Source organism: Megalobrama amblycephala, linkage group LG1, assembly GCF_018812025.1.
Source record: "Megalobrama amblycephala isolate DHTTF-2021 linkage group LG1, ASM1881202v1, whole genome shotgun sequence".
Taxonomy (NCBI): domain Eukaryota; kingdom Metazoa; phylum Chordata; class Actinopteri; order Cypriniformes; family Xenocyprididae; genus Megalobrama; species Megalobrama amblycephala.
In genome coordinates this window covers 68,804,837-68,827,067 of record NC_063044.1, presented here as the reverse complement: position 1 = coordinate 68,827,067, position 22,231 = coordinate 68,804,837, and the positions used below count along the sequence as shown (strand labels likewise).

The window sequence follows — 22,231 nt, the reverse complement described above, 5'->3', positions numbered from 1 at the left end:
TACATCAGCAGATATTTTGTCTGAAGAGCAGTCCAGGGACATCTCAGTGCGGCAATGAAGCGCAGCTTCTCGTTCCCGCCTTTTCAGGGAACAGGGTTACAGTGAAGTAACCCCGGGGCGTTCTTCACGACATGTCAGGTATTCATAATAGTAGATTATATTTATATTGCAATGCTAATCGAGATAGCTTTTCTCATTGTGCAGAATAGCCTAAAATGATATATTTTCTGTCTGATTTTTGATCTGAAGCCACATCACATCACAAAAGGTTATTTAACACTGATCACCGTGTTTTTTTTCTTATCAGTGTGAAAGAGACTCAAAATACTCCGTCAATGTTGCACCTACAATTAAGAGTTCTACACCATTTTAATCTGTGGAATATCTCCTTTTATTTGTGTACAATCAGAGTAAAAAGAAAATGCTGTGCTTTTTGTAAAATAAAGAAAATAAACATGATGCGTGATCTGTCATTTCCCTCTGAACGAACTCCAATCTGATAGTTCTCAGAAAATGAACTGTAACTTAGTGAATACTAATCACAAAAAAATCATACTTATGTCTAACAAAACGTTGAAATGTCAGGTAAAACAAACATTATGTGTTTATGTAATCTGTATGAAAAGAGAGCCATGTCAGAAGTCGGTGATTCAGCTCATTACCCACTAATGCAGCCACGCCCACGGAGTGAGCGCTATTCAGAGGCAAATTCAGTGGCAACACATGCATACATCGTCTCAATCGTGTATTTATTGCCCAGTGTTTATCTGGATGTAAACGCCATGGTTAGCAACCTCTGGAAGACATGCAGGCTGCGTCCGAAACTGCCTACTTCTCTACTATTTAGTAGGGGAAAAGCAGTAGGCGAGCGAATAAGTATGTCAGAAGCAAAAAGAGTAGGCGAAAATTACCTGGGTGACGTACTAATTCTCGCGAGATTCGGCCGTGCGCCTTCTTAAAGTGCGTCCGAAACCGCCTACTTACCTACTATATAATAGGGGGAAAGCAGTAGGCGAGCGAATAAGTATGCCAGAAACCAAAGTAATCATAAATAAGTAGTCGAGAAGTTCCCGGATGGCCTACTGCTTCCGCCCAGATTCTGAAGTGTTCCTCGATGGATACTTTTCTATCCCAGGAGGCCACGGGAGAGGATACGTCATATCAAACACGGAGGAGAAAAGCGACGCGGATGCTGTCAAATGTGAGTACTGAAAACCAAAAACACATTTGTTGAGCTACTGTAGAGTAAACTGCTGAATGTGTAAAGATGCAGTATAGTTGTGATTTTACTGTAAAAACATGTTTTAATTTGTATAGATAACAGGGAGCTCTAGTAAACACACATAACTTAATTCTCCGAAGAGGATACATCTTAAAGATGCTTACTAAATGTTTATTTAACATCTGACAGGAAAATAATAAGAATATATAAAGTATTATGACTTATGCATGATGGATTATGTTCCATGAGTGATGTGTGTGTGTGCTATTATGTAGAATTCACTGTTGTCTACACTGTTTACATTACATGAATGCAAGTAATGTAAATAAACAAATGTACACTTAACTAGACAGACATAAGTTATCTATTTTATTTGTCTGTTAGTACTTTTAATAAAACAAGGAACATTTGTGTTGGATAAAAAGTGAGTTAAAACAAATCTTCAACTACCTCAAAATTTAAGGATTTGTAGATTTGAGCACATAAATCTCAGAGGAAACTTGAATCTTGTCTGATGTTACAGGGACAGAAATTAATACAAAGTCTATTTAAATCTTAAGTTGTAGTTTATTTTAATTATTGTAATTTCAAACAGAGTTATTACAGCACTTTTCTGATTCTTGATTCATTTGTTGCAGAGCTTTGTGTTGGAGCAGGACCTGCAAGGAAAGATGACAGTGCCATTTGTGAAAGAAAAAAAAAAGGAAAACCTGAAACAAAAATATAAAGTAAGATAATTTTGTTACTTCTAATACAGAAATCAGATGACATTGTGCTGCTAAAATGACTGCTTTTGTATTATGATTGTGTATTTTTGTAGGATGTGAATGTCCTCAGATGGGTGTGAGCACTGAGGATGGAGAGACACAGCAGATCCTGGGAATGGTTCAGTGTCATGGATGAGACTCTCCATCACTCCTCCTGCCCTTACTGCCTCATCTGACCTGATGTTGATGTGATTTCTTCATCCTCAGTGAGTCCACAGCCAGCGAGAGCATCTAGACAAAGACCAAACAGTGAGGATGTGATTTTGGGTCAAGTTTGTTCTGCTGGTTTCAGTTCATACACTGAAGCTTCAAAAGCATCATCAAATAATGTCATGAAGCTTCTGGACGTCAGGCTCCATTGACTGATATTGTAGAAACTAGCTGGACAAACTTGATCAAAATCAACTTTTGTGTTCAGAAAAAAAAAAAAAAAAAAATGAACACAGGGATTGAACAGCGTGAAGGCAAGTGAATAATGACTGAATTTATTTGTTTGGGTGAACTAACCCTTTATGCCCTCAAATAGCGTTTGTGCTCGAAACACTAACAAAAAAGGATTTAAAAAAAATCTAATTTACATTTGGCAGATGCTGATATCTAAAGTGACTAACAGTGCTCTTATTACAGGGATGATCCCGTTGGAGCAACCTGGAGTAAAGTGTCTGGATCAAGCACACACTGGTGGAGACGCTGCAGAGATCAAACCAGCAACCTTCTGCTGACCAGCTCAGTGGTTTAGGCCACCACACCACAAAAGTCATGAAGCTACGACAGAAATGATCATGTAATTGTAAAAATATGAAATGAAGTATGGCAAGAAACTGAATGCTGACATGAATGAATTGTAAAATGTTTTAATCTGTTTATTCAGTCATGCTGATGGAGAGCACATGAATGTTTGCAGCAGACACAGCAGAGCCAGATTGTCCCGCACATCTTCTCCCACTCTTGCTTCAAGCTTGTGGGGTTCAGAGGATCATCACCATGGTCTTCCTCATCCTCTGGATCAACGATGTCCCCATTGAGAAGAGCAGCAGTGAGGGACATGATGATGAAGTTGTTCATCAGCTGCTTCATCAGAATAAAGCTGCAGAATCGGCACAGCTGTGTGAGATGACAGCAGGACTGTAAATACGTAATTGTTAGAGCAATACATTTGAATAAAGCTTTGTTTCGTGTGTTGTTGACTTGTACATGCATTTATTTAATTATTGTCATTATTACTTTTAGTAATTCTTTACTTATTAATTATGCTATTATCAGTAAATGTATATATTTTATTACTTAATGCTTTCATTGACTGTAAATGGAGATGTATTCACATCAGCTGTATTTGTCTAGTGTGTGTTCATGCACAGCTGTCATATAACAAAACATTACATTTTGCTTGTTTTACTAAAGAAGTAATATAAAAAGTAATATAAATAAGTTTTGGTTTATGGTTAATGTTGGGGTGTGCTAGCAAAGCAATTCATTCTGAGGTAATCTTAATTTCAAGTAGATTTTACTTAAATTTTTTGAGTATAAAATAAACAGTCTTCTTCAAAGGCGAGATCTTCGAGCAGCTGCTGATGTCTTCTTTGGCTTCAGACATTGCTAACACTGAGGAAAACTGCACTAGGTAGGGTTGTGGAGTTACTGGTGCTGTGAGGTGTTAGTGCACCTGTCACTTATCTTTATTTTATTGCAGGACCTATAATAACATACAAGATCAGGGAAAATACCAGTTGTATCTTTAACAATGAACAATAATAATGAAAAAAAAAAAACATAAAAATGTGTTTTGTATACATCATCATTTGAAATTATATACACACAAAGCATGATGACAAGGTTAAATATTTTGAATACATAATGCATAAAAGTATTTATTTATTATTTGTAAGCCTGAGGGATGAAACGAGCTAATTCAACAAGAAAAAGGGGAAAAATTTTGATTTATGCTTGTGGATGGACATTTTTGCATATAAAATAAAGAAATTAATATTCACACGAATTTGGGTATTTGTAACAAAAAATAAACTCACATTATAAAAATATAAGAACTTTAAATGAACCCAAAATATATTAGTTGTAGCCTACTACAATTACAAAATTACTGGCAGCTGTTTCTTCAACAAGACCACAAAATAAGCAGTTTATCAATATCAAGATATTAACAGGTAGAAGAATTAAACCTGTAATTCATATCTTTTAAGTTGTTGCACTTGTGATAACGTCGTAGGTCACATGATGACGTCAACATGGCGGATTATTTTCGGATCTCGCATACTCAACGAGATTTGGCTGTTAAGTACCTACTCTTTTGGCGCTCGTTAAGTAAGTACTTATTGAAATTAAGTACCTACTCATTGAGTAGGCGGTTTCGGACGCAGCCGCAGTTAGTTCCTGTTTTCTTTTCTTCTATAGATTAATTTTAGATGAGTTTTTGTTTCTTTAGCGCCCTCCAGCTGCAGTATGAATTGTAAACACCATTCATGGAATAGCCTCTTCTTCTTTAGATGAATTTGTGGACTAAAAATGCACAGAGAGCGCCCTCCGGCTGCAGTATGAATTGAAAACACCAGTGCTCATTGTGATGCTAATGAATATTAAATAAATATTATTCCTCTGTATAGAAAATTGACATAAATATATGAGAATCCAATATTTCTCCAAATGTGCATGCTTTTAAACTAAAAGCCTATATTCAGACTCTTTGCATCACAGAAATACATAATATTTTAAAGTATAATATAAAACCATTATTTTATATTGTAATAATATTTTTCTGTATGTTTCATATACCATGATGAGCTTGAGACATCACAGAAGGTTTTTTTTTCACAGCCTACCTGACTGAAATGCCTCATTAATATGCAAGTCATTTCAGGTCATTACTATGGTTACATGGTTTTAATCTTATAAAATGTCGTGTTTTGTTGGTGTGCTAAGCTAACATGCTAACGAGCCCAGAGATGCACCTGTTCTGAGCTAATGCAAATAAATAATATTGAATTGTACAGCTCACTGATTTTTGTTTTCTTTTTTTCAAGAAGGGCATTAGATACAGTTTCAAAGAAGGTGAATTGAGAAGTTTGGTGAAAGAAATGAGGGATTAAATCTTGAATAGGACATTGTCAGTCTAATTATAATATAGACAAAAGAAAAGAATAATTAGAGAGTATATTTATAGTATACTTTATGAGAATAAAGATATTTCATTAAAACAAAATTCTAATAACTTTTCAAAAATTTTAAGCTATTTTTAACTATTTTCTTCATTGTGACAATAATTAATTATGACTTTACAATGAACTGTAAAGTGTCTGCTTTCAAATGAGACCTTACTTATGCTTTTAGTGCAAAGGGTTCATGAACTGTATCTGATTTCCCTTGTGAAAAAGAAGTGCACTTAATTGTATTGAAAGTGTACTTTGTGTGTACTTCAAATCTTAAAGTATACTTTTTAAAAAGTGCACTTGCAGATAATACAATATAATTAAATTTAAAGGCCACTTAAGTGTACTTAAATAGAATATACTTTAATGACAATATTTATTATCATGCTTAAGTGCACTTTTTAAAAATGCACTTCGTAATAATGTCAAATTAAGTTGTACTTAAAGAAAGTACACTTTAATGACAATATTTATTAACACGCTTAAGTGTACTTTTTAAAAATGCCCTTTGTAATAATGTCAAATTAAGTTGTACTTAAAGAAAGTACACTTTAATGACAATGTTTATTAACACACTTGAGTGCACTTTTTAAAAATGCCCTTTGTAATAATGACAAATTAAGTTGTACTTAAGGAAAGTACACTTAAATGACAATATTTATTAACACTTTTTTAAAAATGCACTTAAAAATGCACTTATGTAATAATGACTTAAGTTGTACTTAAAGACAGTACACTTTCATGACAATATTTCTAAACATGCTTAAGAGCACTTTTTAAAAATGCACTTAATTTTTACTTAATTATGACTTTATAGTGTTAGTTTTCTACATAATATTTGACAAAATGTTTTTTTTTTTTTTTTTTTTACGGAGTGCTGTATTTGTGATACTTAATGCAACAGTGCTATACTTTACATATCTGTATAATACTTATAATATCATTGTTGTTCTAAGTTGATTAAACCTATTTAATTGCAAGCAAAAGTTTAACAGATCTAAAAATTAATTTGAATTCATATTCAGTTAAAATACATTTAATTTTAAGTGTATCTCCCTCCAAGCATACGCAGACACAAGTGGTTCTCTTTTAACTGGTTTAATTGAAGGCTTCAATTCTTCAATTCCACCGTGAAAACTAAATAACAAATGACAATGTAAAAATCAAATTGGCTTGAAAATGAAAATGTGCGCAACAGATATGATGACATTTTATAGACACAAAAAGCAGACAAATAAACAAAATACCTCGTTGGCTGCATGCTGAACGAAAGGGAAATAATCTTTTAATTTTCCTTGAGAGTGTTCAAGTTCTTTTTGTAGGGAATAAAACTTTTTTGGAGCATACAAAATGTCCGTGCTTGCCGCTTGCTTGCAGGAGCTGAGAATCTGACGTGAAGTCAGCATTTGCGCATAAACTTGAAGCAAGCCTTCAAAATAAAAGTACTGCAACTTATAATAAATAAAATAATATGACTTTGTCCTGCTTCGGTTTATACAGTAATCTGAGCTCCACTGTAGCAGGACATGATGGAGGAACCTTGAGAACCACACTCTCACCTTTGACCTCTTCAATGACTGGATAGGCTGGTTTGGATGGAGGAGTAAAGCAAACACCTTCACCACATTCACTTTCATACAGAAGAATGCAGGAACCAGGATTATTCACCATTTCCTTTGATGACACAATAAACTTGGCTGGTTCACGGTCTTTTGAATCTATCAAATTCTTAAAAATCATCAAGTTTCTCCTCATAGTCTTCTTAATTTCAGTACTGAGCCAAGACTTCTGCTTGAAATCAGGATGTTTCTCATCAGTTTCTTCTTTTGTTGAAGGATTCAGATTGGCCTTTTGTTTAAGAAGGAGCCTGTCTGAGCAGTTCAATGATGTGAACGTGTAACTGACCAGATTTCCAATCTCCAGATCCATCAAGATGGCATCTATGTTGACTTCTACCTGTGCACCAGCATCCTTCAGCTGTCTGAGGACTGTTTTAATGATCTCAGACTCTCTTTCTCTCTCTTTCAGCCATTCTGTGAGGTCACTTCCTCTGAATGGAGATTCATCATGCTCTTTTAGAAGTTCATTCAGCGCAGTTTCCTTTATCACATTCCCACGGATGTTTGGCAGCAAAGAGCCAAGTTTACTCATGAGCCTCAACTTATATGTGTAGCAGTTCTCCTTCATTTCCAGTATTTTATCATGAAATGCAGCAAACATCAGAGCAGGAGAGTCTTTCAGAAGGTCACTGCATTTCATCTCAGCAGTATTTAAACTCTCAATCACTGATTCAATCTTCATGATTAGATCCATGCTGATGTTTTTCTGAAGTTTTGAAGCTCTTGAGTGAAGTTTATCCAGAGGATAAAGCCAAACTCTCAGAGGAACCCCAAGGTCTTCCTTCTCTCCCAGGAGTTTTTGATTTTCTTTCATCAGTTTTGGAAGATCAGCAAAAACCTTCATTGCATCTTCAAAAGAGGTCGGGTTAGACGGTAACTGGAAGTCGCCATAAAATGTACAAGTGAAGTTGCTGACTGCAGATTTCTGATTGTCATTCATGCTGAAATCAACGTTCGCATCTACTGCAATGATGCCCTGCAGTTTCTCAAGGACCAGTCTTACTTCTCCTTCTACTTTGGTTTTGTCCTCATCAGATGAAACTTCTCTGTCAAACACAAAGCAGGCGTCTGCTCCATACAGTATTGCCGTCACTACATGTGTGGCGATATCGTTATCATCGTCGGAAGATTTTCAGGAGGCAACTGATTCACGGTCAGTTCATCAAACCTGCTGGTTGAATGATAATGCAGTGTCAGTCTCTGCTGTAGGAAAGACGTCTTGGTGTCTGTGAGATATTTCGCTGCTCCACTAACTTGGATGAGATCACCTAAAAGACTCAGTTTGAGTCCACCGTCAACATTCATTAATTTAGATTTGTCCTGAATAGAGTCTGAAGCTGTGATATTGAATCCTGTGTTAATCTGTGTACTAGTGCTTGTATTTTGCTTCAGCTGTTCTTTATCCCAAAGTCTGATCCCTGAAAAAAAAAAAAAAAAAAGTGTTTTAACTCTCAACAGTGAATTAATTAGTAAAATTACAGCATCAGTAAAACAAAGAAAGGGTATACATCATTTTCTGTGTTTCGCTCCATGTCTCCAGAGCTTTCAGTGTGTACATAACCATGGATGAGTTTGACACATGCTCAGTACAATTGCTTTTATATACTCTACCAGACACCAGAGGGCAGCACTTAGTCTCTTAGCACTCAGTCTCTGCTAAGTACAGTTCCCTTTCAAAGGGTTCACTCCAAGCTGCACTTTATCTATGGGAACATCTTTAGTCGTGACCAGCTGTAAAACATAATATATGTGTAAAACAACATCAATGAAATTGACCTATATTTATAGCCTTGCGTGACGTCATTGGAATGCGTCGTAGCGAGGCTATAATTAGATGATCCACCTGTGCATCAGCAGGTCTTTTGTCTTCAGAGACCATACTGTGAAGTGTGTGTGTGAAGCAGCTCTGCTCAAACTCTTTTCTTCCTTCATCGCTTTGTTAGGAGTTAGATTTGACAGGCAGTACGTAGAACTTTCTCTCCCTTTGTTCCTTTTTCAACTCTGTCTGACAAGTGAAAAGTGAACACACATATATGATATATATTATATATTTGAGAGAAAGTCATCTCTGAACAAAGCAAACGGTGTGTGTCTCCATGTTCCCGTTCCATCTCCGAATCAGACACACACCAGTATTGTTTTGTTTGTTTGGGGAAGAGCACGCTGCCCTTGCGTTGTAACAGGGTGAGTGCGAGCATTGTGAATGTTCACAGTTGAAGTGCTTCGTGTTCGCTTTGCTTATTTCAAAGGGGCAGCACCCACAATGTGATCATGGGGCTCGCATGGTGATCTGGCTGAGGAGCGAGAGACGGGTCCATACTTTATTGCTCTCTCTCTCTCTCTCTCTCTGGATCGTGATGTCCTTCATGAGACCGAAGTGTGCCTCGGCGCTTCTTCGGCTCGGGCAGAGGACAATTAAGTGTAATGTAATATGAGTTTGGTTCTATGAATATGGTTTGGTTTGGTGAATATGGTTCTCGGAGATAATATCTCTCCTCGACGGCTCACGGTTGGCAATACCGAAGGGGAGAGACCTTCTGTCTCAGGTGCAGGGGACAATATTTCATCCCCTGACGGAGGTGTAGAAACCTTCATGTTTGGCCCGTGAGGGGAACCAACTGAGGAACACAAGGCTTTCACCTGATGTTATTGAGACCATTAAATGCTAGGGCTCCCTCCACTAGATCAAGTTATGCCAACAAATGGGGTGTCTTTGAAAGATGGTGTACTGCACACAATGTAGATCCAGTTAACTGCCAGATTGCTACAGTTCTGGATTTTCTGCAGGGAAAATTATCAACAGGCACATGCCCCGCCACTCTCAGGGTTTATGTGGCCGCTCTCTCGGCTTGCCACGCTCTAATTGACGGGGTGCATTTGGGCAAGCATGTCCTGCTCTCTCGCTTCGTTCGAGGAGCTAGGTGGCTTAAGTCTCCTTCTAGAACCAGGATCCCTTCATGGGACCTAGCAATAGTCCTAGAGGGCCTGGTTGAGACCCCCTTTGAACCGTTAGAGTCAGTTTCTGACAAGCTGTTATCTCTGAAAATGTTTTTTCTTGTGGCTATAACTTCTCTGAGAAGAATTGGGGATTTGCAGGCTCTGTCCATTGTGCCATCCGGCTTAGACTTTGCCCCAGGAATGGTGAAAGCTATTTTGCATCCTCATCCTGACTATCTGCCGAAGGTACCTTTCTCGACCTTGCATCCTATCATTCTTGGAGCCTTCTGCCCACCGCCGTTCACGATGCCGGATCAGGAGAGACTTCACAGACTGTGTCCAGTCCGTGCTCTTCAGACTTATGTCCACCCCACCAGCCAGTGGTGTAAGTCTGAGCAACTGTTTGTTTGTTATGGCAGCCATGGCAGGGGTGCGGCCGCCACGAAACAGACCATGTCACATTGGGTGAGAGATGCTATTGCCCTTTCCCATGAGGCGCGTGGTCACACTTCGCCAGTGGGTATCAGGGCTCATTCCACCAGGGGAGTTGCCTCTTCTAGAGCTTTGGCAGGGGGCGCTTCCTTGCAACATGTCTGTGATGCGGCAGGATGGTCCTCTCCGCACACATTCATAAGGTTTTATAGTTTGGATGTTCATGTTACTCCGGGCTCTCATGTCCTTGAGTCAACATCACAAGCTAGTGTCTGAGACTCTCTGTGCTTGTGACACACTTCACAGCCAGGGGGCCCGGACACACAGTGCGGTGGCGTGGGTATTCTCGTTCCCATAGCGCTGAATAAAGCGCAGCTTAGAGTGTAGCCTTTGAAAGGGAACGCCCCGGGTTACTTCACTGTAACCCTCTTCCCTGAAAAGGCGGGAACGAGAAGCTGCGCTTCTTTGCCGCACTGAGATGTCCCTGGACTGCTCTTCAGACAAAATATCTGCTGATGCACAGGTGGCACATCTAATTATAGCCTCGCTACGACGCATTCCAATGACGTCACGCAAGGCTATAAATATAGGTCAATTTCATTGACGTTGTTTTACACATATATTCACAGCTGGTCATGACTAAAGACGTTCCCATAGCGCTGATCTAGCGCAGCTTCTCATTCCCGCCTTTTCAGGGAACAGGTTTACAGTGAAGTAACCCGGGGCATACTGTACTGCTAGTCTAGGTCAGGTTAAAGGATTAGTTTACTTTCAAATTAAAATTTCCTGATAATTTACTTTTTAGATGTTTATGTTTAGATGTATTTTTTCATCCAAGATGTTCATGTCTTTTTTTTTCTTCAGTCGAAAATAAATGAAGGTTTTTGATAAAAACATTCCAGGATTATTCTCCTTATAGTGGACTTCAATGGCCTCTCCAAGCGGTTGAAGGTCAAAATTACAGTTTCAGTGCAGCTTCAAAGAGTTTTAAACGATACCAGATGAGGAATAAGGGTCTTATCTAGAGAAACCATCACTCATTTTCTAAAAATCGGACGCAGCCATCGTCTAGCATTAGCTCTCTTCTTCTTCTTCTTCTCTATTAGAATTAAGGCAGTGTAGATGCTGCTAAGTGTATTACTCCCCTCCACAGGTCAAAGTAAGAACTAAATTCTCATATACAATAAGCTAGTGTAAGTATGGATTAGAGGGCAGTAATACACTTAGCAGTGTCTACACTGCTGTAATTCTAATAGAGAAGAAGAAGAAGAGAGCTAATGCAAGACGATGATTTGTGGTTAAAACGTGTATAATTTTATTGTTTTTTAGAAAATGAGCAATGGTTTCTTTAGATAAGACCCTTATTCCTCATAGAACGTTTTGAAGCTGCACTGAAACTGTAATTTTGACCTTCAACCGTTTGGAGGCCATTGAAGTCCACTATAAGGAGAATAATCCTGGAATGTTTTCATCAAAAACCTTCATTTCTTTTTGACTGAAGAAAGAAAGACATGAACATCTTGGATGACATGGGGGTGAGTAAATTAATATGCAAATTAATAGTAATTAATATTTCTCAGTTTTTTTGTTTTTTTTTATCACATTATTATTATTATTAATCTGTGATAATGTTATATGTTGGTACCTGGTATGAAGGCGTCCTTTCTGCAGTCATACAGCATGCCGAGCTGGAAGGGTCTCCCAAGAGCCACTGTTTTGATCACATTCACTCCCACTGACTCCATACTAAAAAAAAGAAGAAAAAAAAAATATGAGTGAATTGATCTTTTGTTAACTTAAGTTGACTATTTATTGTATAAAGTTTGAGTGTTTCTGTTACAGTCGAAGTGTAATTTATCATTATATATATATATATATATATATATATATATATATATACAATTAACTGAAAACTCAACAATAAGGTTACATTAGTTAACTACATTTGTTAAAATTATATTTTAATACTTTTCACAGCATGGTTCTGTAATCTTGGTTAATACTAATTTAAAAATGTATTAATATATATTTTTAAAATGATAGAGTTGTGGCTCTGGTTATGGGCAGCCCCTCATTTCTTTTTTTTTTTTTTTTTTTTTTTGGTTAGGACACTAACATTTTTAAGTTTGTGTTTTTGTGCTCGCCATCTAACATTACACTCTGACACACTGTATTTCTCCGCTGCCTAATGACAGTTTGATGAATCCACTGCATTTAGCGGGGTCATTTTACACATATTTGGCACTCTCTATTGTGTTGCGGGTGTATTGTTGATGTGTAAAAGTTTTTATTTATTTATTTCTTTTATTGAATTTTAACAAGAACAAAACATAGTTTACATACAAGAGTACATATAACCATACATGTCAGGGGTAAAACAAAAAGAGAGAAGAGAAAACAAGGGGAAAAAAAGGCATTTTTCATTTCTATTAAACAACTGTATTGTTTTCATTGCTTTTAAGTTTTTTTTTTTCTTTTAGATATTGTCTCTAAATATAATTTAACATCAATTTTAAATTGTTCGAAATTTGGCATTTTTTCATTCTATTTGACCATGAATATAGTAACGGGCAATTATAATAATTAAATCAAATATTAACAAAAGATTTTGATCAACATCAAATGAAAAACATCTTAGCATAACTTCAACTTCTTCAAAGAGTCATAGCTTTTCTTGGTAAGTAAATATTAAGTTCTTTCCAAAACATTTGGGTCTTTGGACACTCCCAAAATAAATGATTAACAATTTTAAATTTTACAAAACCCACAAATATCTTCCATGTTCACTTCAAAACGCTGTACCACAAGTGTCTTACTGGGTAAACTGGATGAAAAAAAATTCATATGAAACCTCTTTCACTTTATTTGTGATGCAATACTTATGAGGTGTCATCCAAATGTTACTCCAATCAAGACATTTTTTAAATAGAGAATGATAGTGAGTAGTAACAGCAAGTATACTTTTAGATTGAAGAAGGGAGCACAAGAAAATATTATTACATCCAGAACTTGTGAAATCCTTGCCCTGCAACATAATACAAGAAGTAAAGTCTTTAGCTGTTTGTAAAGAATGATTATTAATTCTAATAGCCTCAAAATTTCCTTGGGAATTGCCTGTAAAACCAAACAATATTGGACAGGATCGACTAAAAAGTTCAAAGTATAAACAAATTTAGGATAATTGTATAAAACACCATCCTTTTTCATCAGCTGTTTAACCCAATATTGACATGTAAAAATCTAGACCCTGAATATAAGACAACCCCATTTTTTCAGATGCATTTCCAAAAAACATAGTCTCATATCTGTAACAATTTGGTAAATTCTAAAAATGAATAAATGTATATATACAACAATTTACCAGTTGGAGTGCCCTTAAAGGCCACCGGGAAGCACTATATCACAGACTGAACAAAAACTACATTCCCCAGCTATGCTTTGCCCTGTATCAGCACTGATCATCAGCAGCTGTTTCTCATTAGCTTGTTAGCCATGTCTATAAAAAGCCTGGTTCATGCACTCACTCTTCGCAAAACACTGTACGTTTTATCTTATACTGCAACTTTAAGCCAGTATACTGGTTTTCCTTGTCTTGGTAGTGATGGGAAACCGAGGCTTTCTTAAGCGTTTGAGGCTTTTATCAAATTGTTGTGAAAACGGTTCATTACTCGAAGCTTTTAACACTCTCGGGTCGGCGGTCACGCCGGCGTGATCACCGCGTTTTTTTTCTAACCAGTGTGAAAGAGCAGGGCAGGACTTAGGGTGGTGGGGGCCCCTGGGCTTGAGTCACTTTCGGGCCCTACCTTCTATACATTACTTTAAATAGAACAAAATGATACATACACAAGCTATGTATTAGAGCTACACAATTCTGGATAAACTGAGAATAAAAATAGAGATCACGATTCTGAACAAACAACTAAACAAAATAACATAATTTATGTTTATTGCTGAAGTCTATAAAAATGTTTAATTAATCTGAATCATTTATTAAAAAAAACTTAGGTTTGAATGAATGATTCAATTCCTCAATCAAATACACTTGTTTCATAGATGAATCAGCATTTTGAACGAATCTCCTGAATGAACGATTCAATGACAAATGTTTTTTAAGTCATTTGTCGCCATCTGGTGGCGTAACAATATAATCGATCCAATCGTTATTTGAAGTGCAAAGCTACTTTCAAAAGGTGACTAGTACAGTATACAGAGTTACATGTTAAAAAAAAAAGACCGTTATAATTTATTTATATGATCAATGATTAAAAAAGTTTTTCTAATAAATAAATAATGATTAAAAAAGTTCAAAGTGATCATGGTGTTTATTGCAATGCACAAATATCTTGGTCAGAATGAGAATAAAACACTTATTTACCTGGAAAACATATTGAAAAACAAACAAATACCTTGTAAGGTTGCAATCATTACAAATCATTTGTATTACATATAAATAGCTAAATCTATGAGTGTATAAATCTTTNTTTAAAAAAAATGTTCTTGGTAAGTACTGACATATTGTATAGATTATATACATCTCCAGTATACATATAGGCAGTGTTAGGCTGACTTTGACCTACAGTATGTCTACTACATCACATAAATTACAATCTTAGAGAATAATATATAACAAAATTAAATAAGCATTTTCTCATTACCATGGCATTTTAAAGATCATTAGATGTAATTTAGTACTCTAGCAAAAATACATAAATAGAACTTCATAGAACATGCCTAACTTTGTTCAAATTTAGTGGTAGGCTAATATAAGATAGCAATTTTAATATAGGAAGTGCTTTCAATTGCAAGAATATAGCAAAATAACTCATTGAACAAAGTGCAAGATAAATTGTGTGTGTGTGCGTGCAGTACGTAAGTGTTGTAGTGAAAAATCTAAACTATGCACACACATTAGAAATGTACAGTCAATAAAATAAAATAAAAATAGTACACTATCATATCTTAAGAAAGCAAGACATCAACAACAGAATCCAGAGGCTGATCATTTAAAACAACAACAGGCAAGGTAGAGAAAGAGAGAGAAAGGTAATCAGGTTATGACTTCATGTATGTCATCTCATTTTAAAGATATTAACATAGTACTATTTAGAAGTGGCATCTTCTGGATTTCTTTGCAGCAAAGTCTTTGATCAAATCAGTAAAATCCACCTTACGTAGAAGGTCACTCTCAATTGACATCAGAGTGAGATTATTTAATTTCTGCTGGACAATTGTGGATCTTAGTCTATTTTTTACTAGTTTCAGTTTGGAGAAACTGCGCTCCCCACTTGCATTTGTGACTGGTAATGTCAGGTAAAGTCTGAGAGCAACATCCACGTTTGGGAAGATGGTCTGTAGTTTTCTTTTTTTAATGCACAAAAGAAGTTCCCTAGCAGATGATGGCTCATCATGGCAGATGAATTCTTTGAACTGGATGATTTCTTCGCAAAATTCATTTTCCAGGTCAGTGTGGTATCTCTTCTGTAGATCTGCTGCTTTTTTATGAAGATGTTCTGCAGAGAGGGTAGATATGTTGTTCAGGAAACCAAAAGTGCTGTTGAGGTCATTATAGGACTGAAAACGGCGATCAAGTTCAGCCAGCAGCCTATCCATCACAACTAGAAACACACCAGATGAGAACCGTTCTCTTCCTGATAAGTGAACCTCAGGTGTTGCAGACTCACCCACGTGAGTCTTGCGTTTTCTTTGTCTTTGTGTGTCTTGTTTGTATGTTTCTGAAACGGTGGGAGACATCGCTTTTGCTTGGTCTTCAAACAAATCAAATTCATCTCTCAAACCAACAATATATTCCCGCAGTGACCTCACCAAATCAACAGCATTGCACAGGTCCAGGTCTACAGCTTGAAGTGCAACACTTGTCCCATGAAAGCGTTGGAGAACATAATTCCACATAGTGCAAAGAAAAGCAGTCTCAAGTCTGTTCATTTTTTTATGCAGTGACCAAGCATCATTTTGTGTTGTCGGGTTCTGTTTGCTGTCTTCTGCAATGTTCATCAGTGACTCTTGAATATTGGCATAATTTCTGCACAGTGCCTTGGTGGCCTGTGCATGCGCAGCCCACCTGGTGTCAGAGAGAGATTTTAGGGTCTCAATGCGGTGGTTTTCATTAGGCTGCAATCCTGCAGTTACCACCTTCCATCTAGCTGTGGATTTCGAGCAGAAGTTGAACAAAGTCTGAATGAAGTTAAAAAAATCGGCGGTCTCTGTGCAGCAGTTCACGCTATTAACTCCAGCCAGATTAAGCGTGTGCGCGGCGCACGGCACCCATTCTACTAGTGGATTAATGTCTTTGATGTGAGCTTGCAGCCCGTTGTACACTCCTGCCATGTTTGCGGCATTATCATAGCACTGTCCACGGCAGTTACTAATATCTATGTCCATCTCATGTAAAACTGTGAGCACTGCATCACAGAGTGCCTTCCCTGTGTGGCTAGATATAGGGAGAAATTTTAAGAATCGCTCTTCTACGAGGCCCTCGGGTGAAACATACCTTATAATAAATGTAAGCTGATCAATGTGCGTCATGTCGGGAGTTGAATCGATGCAAATGGAAAAGTACTTTGTCACTTTCACTTCAGCAATGATTTCAGAAAGCACTCTATTGCTCATTAGCTCGATAAATTCGTCACATGTTTTTGATGAGAGATATGAGGGGGTTCCTACCCCAGCGTTGCCATATAACTGTATGTGTGATTTCAAGAATGGGTCGAATTCACTGATCAGTTCCAGGATTCCCATGTAATTCCCATTGTCAGCTCGACCAAATATTTCACTGGAGCCTCGGAAAGCCAATCCCCGCTCTGACAGAAATTTTACAACTGCAACCACTCTTTGCAAAACTTCACTCCAATAATTGCATTGCGACTCGAACTGCTTTTTAAGTTGAGAATCTATAACTCCGTCAGCTGCTGCTCTGTTGATGTAATTAAACATAGCCTTTCTATGACTGTCACTATTCTCGTGCTCGGCAATGCGTCTGGTAGCATGTTTCCAGTCATTATAGCCAGACTCAAAAAGGGATTGACCGTCACCCTCGCCAAAAAGGCGGCAAGCAAAACAAAACACACAACCGGTGGATGGTGAGTAGAGCAACCATTCTCTGGGCAAGTACTCACCATTCAAATGCTTGCGTTTGAAATGAGTTTTAGAAAACAGTCTCTTCTGATGTTTGTAGTGGCGTTCAGAAGCCTTGACATTAGCATCCTTATTTTGAACGGACTCCGGACCTTTTCGCGCCCAATAAGCACGCACGCTTTCATCAATTTTACCCCAGCGAGCAGGATCAGTGGATAAAGAATCTGTAGATGGACATTGTTCGGTCGCTGTTTCTGACTGAAGAGATGATGATTCATTGATGGGCTCCCATGCTCGTGAATTCAAATCGTCTCCAACCGTTTCTTCCAACGGGTTTGGGTTGTTGTCCCCTGGATTCTCCGCTTGCACATCAAGCTGTGGTGTCATGGGTGTAAAAAAGTCCAGTAATCCTTTTCATTTTACTGATAACTTCCTTTTTGCGTTGCTGTCTTTCATTTTTTTAATTTTCTTTTAAGCGCGCCACTCTGATACTGTTTGTCCGCCATTACATCACTGTCTAATGCACAGGTTTTTTCAACGGCAGTAAACGAGGCACTGCGTAACTGCCAATAACCAATCAGCAAACCTCAAGATGACTGACATTTAATTTAGCTAATTAAATTAAAATTTTCATTGCAGGGCAGGACCAGGTAACAATGCTAGTCCAATCAACAAACTTTAAATGAAAAATTAAATGACTCACATATTATTGAAAAAATCTAACGTAAATGGGCGGGGCCCATGGGCTTGAGCCCAGTCAAGCCCAATGGTAATTCCGGCCTTGGGTAAGATCATATTTACTGTTTTATGGTTTTTAGATGTTATAAATCATTAAATATAGTCCATACTTAGATTATAAATGCATTTGTTTTTTCTAGAAACCATCTTCATGGGCTCGTTGTGATCAGAATCATCGAAAATGGCGACACTTCCTGGTAAAAACAAAACAAAAACACTGTTTAGCCTACACCGTTAAAGTAATAAGAAACAATTTACTTGGATTGTCTTGTAGTGTGAAGAGCTTATTTAGTTCAGAGATAATGTTCTTCGAGAGTAATATGAATATCAAACTTGACATTGAGCTGGAAAACAAATTAATGACATTTTTACTGACGGTTTTAATATCATTTGAGTTCTGTTGTCTTGTCTGTAGCAGATAACTTGTATTTTGCTCCTGAACTTGTGGAATGATAATACACTGGAGCAGGAGCACTCTAACTTCCGCCATTTTCCATAAACATATATTTATATATTTGTACTGCTGAATGCAAAGGAAGATATTTTGAAGAAAGGCTGCTTTTGGCCAACATTGACTTCCATAGTAGAAAAACAAAATGGAGTCATGGTGGCCCAAAGCAACCTGGGCTGCGTTTCCCAAAAGCATCGTAAGCCTAAGTTGATCATAAAAACGATCGTACGAGTGATCTTAATATTAAGGCCTGTTTCTCAAAAGCATCGTAACTTAAGTAGCACTTGAAAATGATCTTTTCTTTTCATATTAAACAACAAAGACTATTTAAGAGAAATACAGTCAAAACCTTAGCTATGTTCTACACATTGCACTTGAATGAAGGTGTAATCTGCCGGTTGTCCTGTAGGTGACCTCATAACTCTGTCTTCTTACGATGCACTTAGAGCTTTACTATTACTCCAGAGCACTCGTAGATCTACGATCATTTTCAAGTGCTACTTAAGTTACGATGCTTTTGGGAAACAGGCCTTAATATTAAGATCACTCGTACGATCGTTTCTACGATCAACTTAGGCTTACGATGCTTTTGGGAAATGCAGCCCTGGTTACTTAAAAATGGAAAACTCTGTCATCATTTACCCATCAGGTTGTTCCAAACAGGTATACATTTCTTTGGTCTGTTGAAAACAAAGGAAGATATTTAGAAAAAAGTTTGTATCCCTTTAATGATTGAAATGAAAGTTTTCTGCTGGCCTTTAGACACATACATGTATTTCTAGAAGTTACATGCCATATCAGAAAGTGGAAGTGTTTTGTGATGGGTTTTGTGCTCTTGAAATGATCTTTGCAGATTGATCTCATGCACTGTACAACATCAGGAAGTTCAGGCCCTTCCTAAATGAGCATGATGTCCACGTCACACCTCTCTTAGTCGCTGCTCGTATCAACTTCAAGACATTGATACTTGTGTACAGAACAGCCACGGGCTCCGCACCCTCCTACCTCCACTTCCTCTTACAAACCTACATCCTGTAGTCAGAGAATAAAAACAAAATTAAAACATTTTAAGCTTAAGAGAACATATAGCCTAATGCACTCTAAAAAAATAATGTTTATGTAAATTTATGCAACTGTTTGCATCAGTCCTTTTGAGTTATGAAAACTTGTAAAGAAATTCATTTCAGCCAAAGGAATTAGCTTGTAAATTGAATGAACAAAGATATTACTTGTCACTGGCATTAGTGCATTCATTGCTCAAAGTGCAGCCAGTGTTTCAACATATAGACCAGAGTTTGAGTCTCAGCTTGACTGTCAATCCTGTTTCCCTTTCCTGTTTAATATACAGTATTGCCTAACAAAGGTACAAAAAGGCCAAAAAAAAAAAAAAAAAGTAAGCTTTCACTTTTTTTTAATTTCCCTTGCTGTTCTAGCCTGTGCTTTATAGACAACTGTTTTTCAAGGTAAATGTATCTTATTGTGGATCGATGAACACCAAGTCTTTAGCAATCATTTTGTGTTCTCTCAGGTCTTGTGAAAGGTTTGTGTACCTTCTTTAAAGGGCAATTTTCAATCTCATCTCCTTAATTTAGTGAAGATCAGACCACAATTTTTTAAATTAATCAATGCAGAAATCCAGGTAATTCCAAAAGGTTCACAGTTATTTTTCCTTGCAACTGTGTGTTTGCCATAGTATTGATTTCCTCCCAAAGATGTTTTAAACCTTTATACTATATATTTTACAGATTTGGTCAGCCAGAGATGTACAGACATTATGAAATAGTCTGCGCATCTCTGTGTGACAAGATATTTCATATACAAAATAAATAGGTTACCGGTTCTGTGCAAAAAGAAAATGCGTCATCACAGAAAACACTTTCACTTTCTGATACGTCATGTGACTGCCAGGAACTGTTATCTGTGTCTATTAGTATAAGGGGGTCTGTAGAGAACGTTCAGAACCTCTGGAGTTGGACAGATGAGACCCACACAGAGAAATCAGCACTCAGGTTTGACTTTAATTGCTTAATTTGATCGATTTAGCAATTATCAGAGTTTGGGCCGCAGTACCACTACAACATAAAGGAGGTTTCACACCGGAGGCGGTCCATTATCAGAAAGACACATGGAAAGCGGCAAATCGCAGGCTTATTTGGTGGAAGACGTGTGCAATATTATAAATATTTATTGTTTGAGTACACATTCCGTGTTGTGGTGGTTCTAAATATTATTATATGGCGTAGAAATAATAAAAGATCCCGCTTTCACATGTGCTGAAAAAGCATGTGTTGAGTCATTCTATGAAATGGACGCCATTTTTCAAAATTTTCATTAAGAACAAACTTTTTTTTTTTAAACAAACCTACAACTTGAAAGATATGTTAATCCTCCAAAAATATATATGTATAAATATATAAAATATATATATAAAAAAAATAAATATATAAAATATTTTGTGCCTTAGGTGGGAAATTATATATATATATATATATATATTACAGTACAGTCCAAAAGTTTGGAACCACTAAGATTTTTAATGTTTTTAAAAGAAGTTTCGTCTGCTCACCAAGGCTACATTTATTTAATTAAAAATACAGTAAAAAACAGTAATATTGTGAAATATTATTACAATTTAAAATAACTGTTTTCTATTTGAATATATTTGACAAAGTAATTTATTCCTGTGATGCAAAGCTGAATTTTCAGCATCATTACTCCAGTCTTCAGTGTCACATGATCCTTCAGAAATCATTCTTATATGCTGATCTGCTGCTCAAGAAACATTTAATGTGTACAATTGTACAAAATATTTGTGTACAATATTTTTTTTCAGGATTATTTGATGAATAGAAAGTTCAAAAGAATCTGAAATCTAATCTTTTGTAACATTATAAATGTCTTTACTGCCACTTTTGATTGATTTAATGCATCCTTGCTGAATAAAAGTATTCATTTCTTTAATTTCTTTTCAAAAAAATAAAAATAAAAATTCTTACTGACCCCAAACTTTTGAACGGTAGTGTATAATGCTACAGAAGCTTTGTATTTCAGATAAATGCTGTTATTTTGAACTTTCTATTCATCAAGGAATCCTGAAAAAAAAAGTACACAACTGTTTTCAACATTGAAAATAATCATAAATGTTTATTGAGCAGCAAATCAGCATATTAGAATGATTTCTGAAGGATCATGTGACACTGAAGACTGGAGTAATGATGCTGAAAATTCAGCTTTGATCACAGGAATAAATTACTTTGTCAAATATATTTCAATAGTACACAGTTATTTTAAATTGTAATAATATTTCACAATATTACTGTTTTTACTGTATTTTTAATTAAATAAATGTAGCCTTGGTGAGCAGACGAAACTTCTTTTAAAAACATTAAAAATCTTAGTGGTTCCAAACTTTTGGACTGTACTGATATATATATATATATATATTTCCCACCTAAGGCACAAAATCTTTATTAATATTATCCTTTTTATTCAGCCAAGCCAGCCAAGTGAATGAGTGAATTAATGAACCAAACAGTGTTTCCAAGTCTGGGGTTTTCCTGCAGAATTGGGCTAGGCTACTTGTACACTGTTGCCGCGGGTTGTTTTTCATGTCCACGGGTTGAAGCAGGCCCAAATAACATGATATTTAGCTCTTGGAATGCACATTTTACCAAGGAAACCCTGCCAAAAAACAAAACAAAAAAAAAACCTTTTACCCCACAGAACATGATTTTTATCGGGGTTTTTTATGGGCCCTGCCTAACAAAAAAAAAAAAAAAACAACAACAAATAAACAATGTAAAAAAAATTAA

The 22,231-nt window shown here is 36.5% G+C and overlaps 2 protein-coding genes and 1 long non-coding RNA gene across 5 annotated transcripts in view; 2 read left to right on the top strand and 1 right to left on the bottom strand.

The window, feature by feature from the left end:
- Positions 1 to 832: 832 nt before the first annotated feature.
- LOC125248857 lies at positions 833 to 3,059 on the top strand. 3 transcript variants are annotated; one of them, XR_007180418.1, is made up of 5 exons: positions 833 to 1,201; positions 1,861 to 1,950; positions 2,043 to 2,195; positions 2,617 to 2,745; positions 2,861 to 3,059. It is a non-coding gene; the product is annotated as an uncharacterized LOC125248857 (long non-coding RNA). The 3 variants fall into 3 exon arrangements; XR_007180419.1 differs by lacking the exon at positions 1,861 to 1,950; XR_007180417.1 differs by having other exon boundaries at positions 1,861 to 2,195.
- Positions 3,060 to 6,261: 3,202 nt separating this feature from the next.
- Positions 6,262 to 11,883, bottom strand: LOC125276022 (verrucotoxin subunit beta-like). The gene is made up of 4 exons (XM_048203455.1): positions 11,784 to 11,883; positions 7,938 to 8,187; positions 6,710 to 7,815; positions 6,262 to 6,287 (listed from the first exon to the last, which is right to left on the bottom strand). Exons 1-4 carry the CDS (start codon positions 11,881 to 11,883, stop codon positions 6,262 to 6,264), a joined length of 1,482 nt encoding a protein of 493 aa, XP_048059412.1.
- An 8,433-nt stretch (positions 11,884 to 20,316) lies between these two features.
- The window catches only part of LOC125246123 (interferon-induced very large GTPase 1-like), a 38,151-nt gene continuing 36,236 nt past the window's right edge, over positions 20,317 to 22,231 (top strand). Inside the window, exon 1 of the mRNA XM_048156982.1 lies at positions 20,317 to 20,428. The gene's annotated coding sequence lies outside the window, so the exon portion shown is untranslated. The remainder of the gene's footprint in view (positions 20,429 to 22,231) is intronic.

Bases quoted from the DNA above. Each gene is read 5' to 3' on its own strand.
- LOC125276022 (XM_048203455.1), bottom strand. From the start codon at position 11,883: ATGGAGTCAGTGGGAGTGAATGTGATCAAAACAGTGGCTCTTGGGAGA. The intron at 8,188-11,783 runs GTACCAACATAT...TTTTTTTTTCAG, and splicing joins AAAGGACGCCTTCATACCAG to GGATCAGACTTTGGGATAAA. The intron at 7,816-7,937 runs GTTTGATGAACT...TGTGTTTGACAG, and splicing joins CATTATCATTCAACCAGCAG to AGAAGTTTCATCTGATGAGG.